Source organism: Lissotriton helveticus, chromosome 1_1, assembly GCF_964261635.1.
Source record: "Lissotriton helveticus chromosome 1_1, aLisHel1.1, whole genome shotgun sequence".
Taxonomy (NCBI): domain Eukaryota; kingdom Metazoa; phylum Chordata; class Amphibia; order Caudata; family Salamandridae; genus Lissotriton; species Lissotriton helveticus.
The window spans coordinates 1,257,349,839-1,257,363,009 of NC_136057.1; the positions used below are offsets into that span (position 1 = coordinate 1,257,349,839).

At 45.2% G+C, this 13,171-nt stretch overlaps 1 protein-coding gene across 1 annotated transcript in view; it reads left to right on the forward strand.

Annotated features, from left to right (window-relative positions):
* The window catches only part of MUC19 (mucin 19, oligomeric), a 1,331,159-nt gene that overhangs the window by 308,666 nt on the left and 1,009,322 nt on the right, over window positions 1-13,171 (forward strand). Inside the window, exons 49-50 of the mRNA XM_078649731.1 lie at window positions 11,797-11,820; window positions 12,652-12,669. Coding sequence (XP_078505857.1) covers window positions 11,797-11,820; window positions 12,652-12,669 — 42 coding nt within the window. The remainder of the gene's footprint in view (window positions 1-11,796; window positions 11,821-12,651; window positions 12,670-13,171) is intronic.

Genomic DNA, 13,171 nt, shown 5'->3' on the forward strand with positions numbered 1-13,171 from the left:
TAACAGTGGTTAAAGTGAAAGCTTGGAACCGCTTTATAAAAAAAAATACTGTAAATACAATGAGCCGCATACAAAGAAAAGCACACGGTTGCCATGAACTAGAAAGCGCAGGTTAAGGAAAAAACTGTTAACACTGTAACTGAAACGAGCGGTAAGGAGGGGGAGGCAGCTATAGCCTACTGATTCGGAATACCTTGAAGTACTCCTCGCTGTAGCAGTCTCTGCAACTTCTGCACACGCAGTGGTGACATGCCCTTCCCAGGCCACAAGAGTGACGCTGCTGGTACTTCTCACACATATGGCTATTGTGGCTCCCGATCCACTGCAATGAAAGCGTGTGGCCAGCCCTGAAGCGAGGAGGGAGCATATTTCAGGGCCGGCCCTAGGCATGTGCAAAGTGTGCACCTGCACAGGGCCGCCAAACCCCAGGGGCCGCCACGACGAGGATCGGATCGGAAGGATCACTGTCTGGCGGCCCCCTGGCAGGATTTGGCGGCCTCCGGGCAATGGCAGCGTGAGCGTTGTTGTTTTCAGTTTGGTTTCACTTGCCCAGCCAGCCAGCAGTTTGGGTCCCAGGGCCGTCAATCTTAGCCCTACTATGACGTGACGGCCCTGGGACAGCCCCCGCGCGCTGTGCGCAGTGCGCAACTGTGCACCTTCTGCTCATAGCCGATCAGTGACGCGTTACGGTGGTCACGCTCCCGCCAGGGAGAGTGCATGACGTGAGTGAGCGGTGCATCGTCATCGTGTGAGATTGAGAATAAAGAACAATTAACGTCGCCACCCGATCATCAGACAGAGAACACCTATCTCGACTCTTCCCCGAGTCCGACCCTTCAAATTTGGAACGGTGAGAGTCTGCCTCTGTCTCTGAGATGAGACTGCTCACAAAATATTTATAATGTAATCGCCTGTCTTTCCAGTTGAGCTGCCTAGTTATGTGAGTGTTAACAACATGTCTCAGATGCGCAGCGTAGTCAATACTGAATGGTTTGTCTGCATTATGCATGTTCACGACACGCGTGTGTATGCACATTTGAGTGTGTGCCTGTGCATAACCGAAAACTCACGAATGCATGCGTCTGTGTGCTCCTTAACGTGTGTGTGTGTGTGTTCCTGTTGTGCGTGAGTGCGTGTGTGCGTGCATGCACATTTGTGCGTTCGTGAGCACGCGAATGTGTGGTTGTTTGCGTGAGTGTTTGTTTCTGGCTGCCTTTTATATGCACTAGCCGTGCTTGTTGAGTTGAAGGGTGACATACGAGCAGCGAGATACGCCTTGGTTAATGGCAAAGTTCCCTCCAGCATACAATATGAACATAAATCTGATTTATATTAACGATGTTGTTTATCCGGACCGGAAGATTAAAGTGTCTTAGATTTTACGTGTCATTTTATCGCACGTGTCCCTTTTCGATAAGCGGCGTGCATTGATGTTCAGCCGTTTGGGTTAATTCTGTCACGTAGCGTGCACAAAATGAAATATAACAGACTGCCTGTCACGTGACTGTTCTGTGTCAGTGCCATCTCTCTTTTTAATAGATTATTTGGAGAGGAGGTCAGGCCGTGTGAAGAGGAACTGATAGATCTCCGCATTGCCTGTGTATTACTGACTAAGTAGTAAGTTTAAGTAAAAAATGTGGCAGTGCAGTGGCGGCACTGGGGCACACAAATGAAAACACGCCCTGAGGGCCATCTTCGGGCAGGTGCACCTCCAGCCAGGCTCGAGTCAAGCTGGCTTAATTCTTCCTAAATCCTATGCCCCACGACATAATTCTATATTAGGCATTATTTACAAGGCTCATCCCTGGTCTCAGGCTCCATCTCAAAAACACGGATCCCTGTGCGTCCTGAGCCCAACCCCTGTACTGAGTCAAGAACAAAGGAGCAAGGTGACAGATGACCAAAATACCCTTTGTTCAGGCCTCAGTGCGTGAAATGGAAATATTGAATTGCAGGCACTCACTAATTAGAGTACCTGCTTGCTCCTGAGAAGTGCTAGTGCTCTCCCATTAAATATGTTACAGCAGTGCTGAGAGGTGCAGATACTCTACCCTTCACATTCAGGAAGTGCAGGCATGCCGTACCGGGCAGTATCTTCCCATTTAAAGCACTTCCCTTTCCCTTTTCTCTAACCACTTCACCGAGCCCCTAGAGAAGACTCCACCCCCCCTGCCTTCTATTTATTCCCTGCGTAGCATGCCCCCCAGAGATGACCTCTGCCTTCTACTCTTGGCACAGCACTTCCCAGAAAAGAAGACGCCTTGCCTTCTACTGCCTGCATAGAGTCCCCCCCTCAGAGATGACCCCTTGCCATCTACACCTTGCATGGCATGGTGTGCCCAATGGGGGTGATGCTCTGAAGACTTTGTGCACTTGATCCTCTTCAGATTAATGCAGTGGGCGTGTGTGGACAAATCTACCTGGCTGGGTGGGAATATAATGATGCTCTCCAGTTGACAAAAAGGGCACCTTGGCAGATCTTTCGAGTGAGTGTTGCCGGGGACTGCGTGGTAATGGCATTTTGTTTGCTTTGATACTTGCACAAGTGCACCATTGCCTTTGCCTACGAACGTAACGTTTGTTCTTGTGCTCGAGTGTCTACCATATATTGCTGTATTATACCTCCTCTAATTATACTTTGTTTTCTCTCGAGCAGGCTTCACTTTAAAATAGTTTATTGCAGGGGATTAGACTGTAGACACCTAGATCATTGAAAACACATTCCTGAGCTCCGCCCCGTCCGGACCCCCTATTCCAGGGCCCCCACCTACGCTCCCTGCACAGGGCCACCATGAGCCTAGAGCCGGCCCTGAAGCTCTTAAAAAAAACAGCGAGGCACAAGTGCAAACAGAGGCATGCCGGGATATCCAATCCGTCTTGTACGTCACAGAAAAGACTTTATAAGCAAGCATTGAAAATGCAATAGGACTCGCATTTACGCTAGACCTGTTGCATTAGATTTGGAAGTGTGGGTGGAAAGAAGGCACTACCGGAGTGGGGGGCTGGTGTGGTCTGAGAAGTCATGGACTGCAGGAGGGGAGGGGGAAGGCAGGAGAAGAAAAATACCTTTTTTGAAGTAAAGGGGCTGGTAGCCGTGGAAGTATACAAATGATGAATGAGGAGGGACTAACAAGCCGCAAACCAATCAGAAGGCAGCATTTAAGATAAAAGCCAATGGACAGAGAGTGGGCGGAGCTTCCACAAAGCTTCCACGCTAAAGTATATACTGCAGGCCTTGCAAAGCAATGGCAGCGAGACCTAAATAAAATAGACCCAGCAGGGCTGAGTTCAAACCCGCCTTGGCCATAAGAGCGGACTCTAAGCAAACCCTTTAGCTTGGTGTGCTTCGACTGCCTTTAAAACTGGGAGGCTGGGAAACACACACACACCCTGGCAGTGCTGCATTAACAAGCAGTATGCAGAGTGCACACAGTGCCTGAAGCTGCAAACCAGGCTCTTTGAATGAGGCAGTTATCACATTCATTTCACAGCACATGGCCACCGAGTTTGCATCTTTTAGCTGCTGCCTGCTTGACATGAAGAATGCCCTGTGTTTCATCTTTACACTGTTCCTGTAACATATGGTTCAGCTCGTTGTATGCAGTTTATTTCTCAGACTTGTCAGTTTGGAGGGGACCCAAGAGGGGGCTGCGAATGGCTCTATATAGGAAAAGTGTCATACTTGTCTTAAGATAGTCTAGCTGTCAGTCTACTCTCCACCCCCACTCGCTCTTTCTCTTGCTGCCTCCCCCTCAGTACAGATACCACAGACCCGGGCTTTAAGTGGGATGAAAAAACTGGGGGGGTCTCTCAAGGGGGCATGACCAATGTAATTAAGGGCGTGGCTTCAGCGAAAAACCTGTGCTTAACATAATGTGCCGCCCAACATGTATTTTGCTGTTACTGTTGTTGCACCCAGATATATGATACAACAAGTAAGAACCTACGTACAACAAGTCAGGACTATTGGCTTTGTCAATGGTTGTTAGTTGTATAAGCTAAATAAGCAGCAACTTTGGCTTGTATATAATATTGTAAAAGCTTCCACTTAAAGTCCTGGTGACACCACGACAATGGTGCTGCTCCTGTGTTTCAAAAAGAGATGGGAATTCTGGAGAGAAAATGACTATCTTTTAAAGGATTTTACTTCCCCTACAACGCTCACCTGGCATGACGTCATGGCGCAACTTCTCCATTAGTGAGAAGTAAGCAGTGTGAGCAGTGCCCATGATATGCCTGATGTCACTGCAGTCCGGAAAAAAACAGACCGCCTGTACCAGGGCACAAAACAGAGCCCGATAGAGACCCTTTTCGAGGCCTCCTTCAAAAAACTGCTGTCGCTCAGCACCGGTGAGTCCCAGCCCACTTAAAGTCCTGCCACAGACCAAAGCTTTAGCCCGCGATTCTGCCTCTCTTAGACATGGTGGTAAAATTTGCAGCAATAGGCGCTGCAAAAAATGCTTCCCTGTCAGGATGGGTGTCAGTTGTGATCCAAGGAGGCTGGCCCTTGATCCCCTGGGTGCTTCCTGCCCTGGCTCAGAGAATACCTATCTGCAGCCATCTCCCCATCCACTGATTAGTTTTATTGTCCTTACATTCTGTGGACACTGTGCTGGCAGGCGGGCGGCTGGGATTCTCTGAGTTAGAGGCCATGTCCGGCCGACAGACCACCTCAAAAGCAGCGTTCTACTTACGATGGCTACGCACCTGTACTCGCTCTTCGAGATTACAGTTGTTTTTAGGTTGAGCCTGTGCCACGCATGCGCTGCTCTGCAGGGCATACTGTATTGAGGTATTGTATAGAAGCTCCTCCCATTTGCTACCCATCTTTTCAATTGGCTCCTGTTACTATCCTTTCGAAATAGTTGCTTTTCTTTCATGAATAGGCTTAGTAGTCCCTCCTTGGTACCGCCTTGTCTGCATTTGTAACCACCCATAACGACTTGTCTTTTTACTTTTTACTCTAGTCGGTGAGGACTATATCCTTTAATGATCTTCCCTATTCCACCCATGACTGTGCAGCACGCCGCCACCTTTTATATTGTTATTAGTTATGTATTTACTCATTTCCAGCGTGGTCCGCTTTAACTATAGCAGCTGCTCTTATTTAAATATTTAATTTATGGCATGATCCACTTTCACTTTAGTGGCCGCGCTTATTTATTTGTTTAATTAATTTCAGTTCACCGGCCATCCTACAAAAGCTATCTTTATTTATTTGTACACTTTGTGTAAAAGCACCCCATACGCACTTTCACTTTAATGTTGCCCCTTTCTTAAGCACCCCTTTCTTTAGACGTTGCTCACTGTAACCTGCATATGGCGAACAGCGTCTAAAGAATGGGGTGCGGCCACTATTAAAGTGGTCACACATTTGCAAGAGTTTGAGATACTAACATTAGAAATGACAATGCCTTTTATATGTGTTGCTTTGAAAAACACATAAATAAAAGGCATTATCACTTACAATGCCAATTGCGTGACCTATTCATTGAAAATGCTTTTTATTTCAGCAGCTCAGTTTGAGATAGCTCTAATACATACATCTTTTGGAATAAAGGTAAAATCCTGATAAATTAAGACGTTGCACAGAAACCCACATCAGACTCGCCAGTATTTTAAATATAAACATCACGTAGGGCCTTCTTACTTACAAGTGCACTAGTGAAAGGTTATGTACTAGTTAGTTTTGTAATGCAATCCTTAACCTGGAACATGTTTAGAGACTAAAGGGTTGGCTTTTTGAATTGCAGAGTGTTACATTGCCCAAAATAAGGCCCGATTGCACAGAACTGAATGGCAAACCCCATGTGGTGGAACTCATGGAGATTCTTATCTTATGAAAATGTGTAAACCTAGTGGTTATAAGGGTAAAACACTACGTGGAGCGTAGCGGATGCACAGAAGCACAATGTGCTTGAGAGCGACATGGAGAAGAAGGCAGAGAAGCAAACAAGGGAGACAGCTAGAATAAACATGACATGCACTCTCATGGAGTGCTTCAGAAAAAAGAGAAAAAATAGGGTTCTGAAAAGCAAGTACTCGTGGAAGAAACTAAGAAGCCAGTCACAGAGGTGGGAAAAAGACTATACTCCACGGACAAAGGCATGTTGGACAGGTTAAAACAAAATTAAGCCAGCAAACAGAAAGAAAGCAACTGTGAGCAATAAAAGAATGCAAAGCCAAAGGCAAGCCATCGGCGAAATGCATTCCCAGCAGTTTTCAGAACATCCCCAGTTTGGCTTTGCAACCAGATGGCTGTGATTGAAAATAAGCATTATTAAAGCCAATAGGTTTTCCCTATCTTCTGGCTCTGTTCACACTGTGGCACATATTCATTGTGCACGCTCGGCCAGTACATGCTTAAAGACACACACCCAGTGCGCGCAAGTTTTATAGACACACAGTATACACAGGGCTGGACAGGTGTCAACTGCTCTAGTTAACTCACAAACACAATAATAGCTAATATTCATGTAAAGTAAACCATTTGTTCATTGGGTTTCACAAAGTTTGGAACAGGCAACTTGATATTCATACTTTGGCGCTTTTACACAACTTAAAAAATATATATTAAGAAAGCGTGTAGCCAAGACCTAAAGCACTTTATCCACCATTTATAGGGGGACTCACAGCTCCCTTGACCTCCCGATTAATCTCACAAACCCAATCCGCTTAATGCTAAACTCACAAATAGACTAATGCCATTGCAAAAGGCAGATGAGAATCTTTATTGCAGAGAAACCATGGGTTCAATGCTTTAAACACATTAGAAGCTTATCTTATCATGGCTTGCTGCAAGAAAAGGAAGTATGCAGATTATCTAATGAGCCACTGATATTCCAAAAAGCAACCTAAACTGGGAAATGAATGGGAGTGATGTTTATCTCATAATCTAACAGAGGGGTGCACCGGTATCTATATGGTAGTGTAAATAAACCCATAAGATCTTAGAAATGCAAAAGTTAATTAGGATGGGAAATTGTGCAAAACAACTTGGTGCAATCCATTTCCACGGCAATGGAAGAGTGCGACAATATACATTAACAGAGGACCAAATTAAAAGCCAACAAAGGGTTCCAGCCGAGACCCAAACCCTGTTTCCGCAGCTTCAAAGTCGGCTGCTGTGGCTATTATGTGACTAAGAATACTGACGTCAATAAGGGAGCAGAAGCAATATAGCGAATAACATCCTGGAATCAAACGTGCCCGTAGGCGAGCACAATAGGTCCAGAGACCGCTTTCCTGTCAAGTGCCACTTTGATGGACGGCAGCCTAAAGATGCAATAAATGAAAGCTACCATGTTTAGGTCTTCTCTTAACCCGCTGCAGTGCCATCCTTCCTAAACAGAAAGCCACACGTGAACCACTGATGAGACTCGTGAGTGGAGTGGTCAATATACGGTCCGACTCGAAACATAAAGCTTAGAAAATGGTTTTCGGCTGGAACAAAAGTTGGTGGTGGATCGATAGGATACCGCTTTAATATAAGGCGCTAGAGTGATGACGAATTTCTGTACTAATAATACAAGCATTAGCAAAGCCAACTTAAAGTAAATCAAAACAAAGCGCTATGGCAATGGCAGCGTTGACTGCACCATAGACCGTTGCTTTGATTTCCTTTACGCAGAAGCGTGCGCTGCTGTGCAGTAGGATTTTCAACATTATGTGGGGGGGGGCATAGGAGAAGGTTGATAGTTACATCAACAAGGAGTAGGGTGGTAAACAATTAATGTGTTGCAGGAGGCGGCAGGGTGGCTTTAAGCGAATGACGGTGGGTGGGGATTGTTTTAAAAAGGACTGACGGCTGGAGGAGGGAGGGTATAAATGATCGGATGGTACGAGGGTGTCATTTTTGGGTGGGAGCTAGGCTATCATCACAGAGAGCAGGTAGAGGGCAGAGCTGATTGCTGGTGGAATCCCGCACCATGCAATGCAGAGGGCAGTAGATGTTCCACAGCCTGTCCCTGAGACAGAGCAGGGCAAGGTGGCTGATGTGCAGTAGCCTCTCCTAGCGAGGGAGAAGTGTGTTGTTATATCTGAGGTTTTTACCTTCCATCTTCCCTGTTTCTCTGCCTCTGCTGTTCAGCCAGTGAGAATAGAATGTTAGTGTGGATGGTGATGTCATTGGAATGCGTGGATTGTTGTGAGTGGGATTGTCAGTTGGATCCTGGGCTGAGCAGCAGAGAGGTTGCTCCTGGTGGGGTTGATTACATCTGTATTTGAAAATCTATCCGAACATCTAATCTCAATAAAGTTATCATCTATAACCTAACCAAGAATACTGGAACTCCTTACTTACGACACAACATGTGTGCTGGGCGCTTGACAGCGGCCTTTGCACAAAGCCAGGCTGTGAACATCCAGCCCTGATGGAGGGGGAGATCCTCTGTTTGTAGCAGAAGCACCTCCCTGCTCCTCCCCTCACATGCATGCACAGATGGAAAATGTTTCCTTTTTTGGCAGTACTGACTGAAGAATACTGAAAGTAATTGGATGCTTTTGTCAATCCCACATTCATTTCTCCAGCCCTAAATAGAGCTGGAGAACTGACAAGAAATCTAGAATGACTCAGCAACAGAGGTCGTTTAAGAAGCCGATTTGTGCCTATGGAGGGAAAAGTCAAACAGTAAGACCACCATGATTTTCATTGCCGAGTTCACGCCAAATTCTTCGGTGATGCAGATGTATTGACGATTGGATGGGCCCATGTCAAGTTGCACCTTGGCAGTCTAAATATACATAATAATGGATGTGTGTGTGGACCTTTAGGTATTTTTTTATTAGTATATCTTGATGTAGACGTTCATAAGCGTGGGTGGAAAAACGGTATTCAAGGCTATTAGAGTTCAAGTCGATAAACATAGATAAACGTAGCTGTGAGTTAAATTGTGGTGGGGAGGAGCTATAAAGCACAATTTCTTAGTGCAGTTAACCTGGCCTTGCTCATTTTCTTGTAAGAAGATTGATTGCATCTGTCTATATTTGTTAGTTATAGAAATGCTTAGTATAGGTTTTGCACCATTGTATTCATGGCAAGCTGCCTGTGACAGTGCAAAGTCAATAATCGTTTCCACAGGGGCCATCCGAGTCCCCCTGCACTTCCTGCTCTGTTGGCTGGTGCAGGCCAAGGTAGGACTCAGTCCTCCAGCATTCTCTGTGGCGAGGGAGGCAGGGTAAGCCTTAGAGATGTGTAAGGGCACCAAGACACTCCTGCAGTGCGGGACATTTCCACAGGGATCCTCCGATGTCTGCTTTACTTCCTGCTCTGATGGCTGGTGCAGACTGGAGTGTGACTCGGTCCCCCAGTATTCTCTGTGGTGTGGAAGGCTGGGCCAGCCTTGCAGATGCCATAAAGGCACAGAGACACTCCCACAGCGTGGGACATTTTTACAGGGGTCCTCTGAGGCCCGCTGCAATTCCTGGCTTCCTACTCTGTTTGCTGGTGCGGCCTTGAGTGTGACTCAGTCCCCTATCATTCTCTGTGTGCACAGGAGGCAAGTTCAGCCTTACCAACGTTGTAAAGGCACAGAGACACTCCTGCAGTGGAGGCCATGCACAGGTGTGCCAGGTCAAAGCACAGGCCAAGGGTAGATCTGTTTGTGCCCGTCCATGGCCGAACAAGGCCGATCCCCCTTGTAGTTTCATTGCAGGAGGGCCGACAAAACTGTACTGTGCAATTTCTATGGCTAATTTAGTTGAGGGCAACCGCGGCCCATGGAGGGAGTTCCGTGGGGCAGGAAGGCGGGGCGGGGGAGGGGCAGGGTAGGGGGTGCTAAACACCGGAATATGGATAATGTGAGGTAAGTAAACAATTTAATAAATAAAATGAATTTCATAGCGTGCCCTGCATCGCGTTTTGCGATGCAGGATGCGCTACAAAATTTGTTTTATTTATTAAATTGTTTACTTACCTCACATTATCCATATTCCGGTGTTTAGGACCCCCACCCTGCCCCTCCCCCGCCCTGCCTTCTTGCCCCAAGGACTTCCCTCCACGGGCCGCGGCTGTTTGAGGGACACAAACATTACCACCATATTGTATTAAACCCTGAGCTGGCCACTAACCTTACTGGGATGGTGAAACGTAAGACAAACCGAGCACCTCTGACCACCGGTACCCCCCTTGATGCCTTTTTACAGTAAGCTGTTGGAGTTTTAAATAAATAGAACTGACTGAAAGCAGGATGTCGCTTTCCTCACTCCCGCCACCTCCCGCGTGGTTACATTTCAAGAGCTGACAAGGGGAGGGTCTGAGGTTTAGCAGCCGACACAACCAGTAGTTCCATGGTACCCTATTGCTGCCTGTAATAACCCCGCCAGCCATCTTCAAACTAGAATGCAGACTGAGGGTGGAGACAAAAGTTTAAAACCCAAAGGTGGAAAAAAGGAAAAGGGTAGAATGGGGAACAACCTCTAAAAAACAACACCCGCCAAATCAAAAGCATTTGCAAAGCCCTGACCAGGTCTGGAATTCTTCAGTTAATCACCAGGGAGAAGATAGGATTCAATCCATTTTAAAGGAGTTCTACCCCAGGTTAACCAATCTCCTACCAGATACCCTGAAGCCTATATTGTCTCTCCTGGGAAAATAGAAGAACAGCTTTCATCCCTAGTAGAAATTACCAAAGAAAGGTGCTGAATAAATCCCCTGCGTAAGAATCTACTCATTAAAGACTTAGTTTACCAACCCGTAAATGAAGCTTGAACTGTAGGCTGGCCTTCTACAGCTGTTGTACATCTCTCCCAAAGCCATGCACAAGGCTTTGACCATCCATCATCCCCTTTGGTATTGCTTTGTTCGCCCTGAATTGGCAGGGTATGCCCAGACGTGGGTCCCTTGCTCACTCTACCACTGGATTCATGAGGTTTATGAATCCGAAACCGGTCCCAGGATGCTTGTTTCCGGTCCAGGAAAGACATGGCTTGGCAGTTCGGACTGGACTGTTCCCATGAGGCACAGGGTCAGACTGATTTGCATATGGCCATGTCTGAACTGGGGTGGTGGAGTGAGCTAAAGAATGATGATGGATTAAACCCAGATCAATTGACTGGGGGTGAGTGTTTGATTTGCTCAGGCACTCCGTCCATCATCCCATTTGGTATCGCAGGGTTTGACCATGGCACAGTTAGGTGTGCCAGTAATGAAAGGAAACAGGACGATGGGATTAGCATCAAGCCTGGTTTTCTATAGCTTGGCAGAGGTAGACCTATTCCGGTATAAAAAATTTACTACATCGACAGCAGACTACTCCCATGCCTCAGTTTTTAGGTGCCCTTGGTGGTGTCTGGACATTGGTTGCATCTCAATTTAGAACCCGTATATAGCAATAAGCAACCAGTGAACCTTTTCAAAGGGCCTTCCACTGCGTGGTAACACGTCACTTTATTTTTAGTAACTTTTTGGACCGTTTAAGCTTAAGCAATTTATTTTTTAAATATACAGATTATGCAGCAGCTGATGGTTTATGTGGCAAATTGGTATAATCTATAAATATGCGAAAACCACTGCAGCTGCGCTATCGCATGATTCCTGGGGCCCCCAATATATTCATGTTAGCGTCACAAGGCCATTGACTGCTTCCCATTGAGTCTGCAATGCTGACGTCTGTCCCTTAGCTTGTGGTCAAATTGGCCATGCTCATTTACTTGTAAGAAGATTGATTGTATGTCTATAAATGTAAATTTTAGAAATGCTTAGATTTGGTTTTGTAAGATTTTATTCATGGCAAGCTGTGTGTGACAGTGTGAAGTCAATAATCATTTTGAATTGTTTTCCTTGTTCCGCAACCTCAGGTCCAACCTTTACAGCTGGAACAGGTATGTTTGAATCAAGTAACTGACTTTAGTGAAGTAAAAGAACAGTTAAACTTGGATGCAAATGCCAAAATAGACATGTTTAAGACTGTTTTATAATGCAGGTCTTCTTCTCAATAGTGGGTCTTTTTAGGGTTAAGCTAAAATAAAAGGATTTCACAATTTTATTCAGGGCCACTGGATTTCGCTGCAGGGTACGGCCAAATAATGTGGTACGGTGGAGCAAATTATGCTGCAAAAAAAGGCAAATTATGTGGTGTAATGCAGCACATTTTGTGGTAGTATTACTTTAAAAAAAAATCATTTTAACTTGTTAATACTGTCTGGATATTGATTGAATCTCATTTTAGTACCCATATATAGCAATAAGATACCAGTGAACCTTTTTAAATTGCCTTCCAATGCGGGACAGTACGTCATTGGATTTTTAGTAACCTTTGAACCGTTTGAGCTATAAACAAAGTTTATTTGTTAAAATATATAGATTATGAAGCAGATGATGTATTTTGTGGGAAATGTGGATATGAAAACCGCTACAGCTTCACAATTGCATAATTCCAGTGGCCCTACATATATTTATGTTCGCGTCACAGTGCCAATGACTGCTTCCCATTGAGTCTGCAATGCTGACGTCCGGCCCTTGGCTTGCAGTCAACTTGGCCATGCTAATTTACTTGTTAAAAATTTGATTGTATATGTCTATAATTGTTAGTCGTAGAAAATGCTTAGATTTGGCTCTGCAACATTATAGTCGTGGCATGCTGCCTGTGACAGTGTGAAGTCAATAATCGTTATTAATTTTTTCCAAATGTTTTCCTTTTACAATAACACCAGGTCCAACATCTATGACAGGTATGTTTGAATTAAGAAACTGACTTTATTAAAGTAAATGCACAGTTAATATTGGAATGCAAATACTGAAATAGACATGTTTAAGACTGTTTTATAATGCACGCCTTCTTCTCAACTGTAGGTCTTTGAGGGTAAAGCTAAAATAAAATGATTTCACATATGTATTCAGGCCCACTGTAATTCGGTGGCAGGGGAGGGCCAAATTATGCGGTAGGGCTGCGTAAATCATGCAGCACGAAAAGGCAAATTATGTGGTGTAATGCAGCACAATTTGTGGTAGTATAACTTTATTGTTTTGTCATTTTTACACTAGTTAATACTGTGTGGATATTGATTGAATCTCATTTTAGCACCCATATATAGCAATAAGCAACAAGTGAACCTTTTCAAACAGCCTTCCAATGCGTGGCAACAGGTGTCACTGGTTTTATTGTAACTTTTGAACCGTTTAAGTTATAAACACATTTTATTAGTTAAAATATACAGAATATGCAGTAGATGA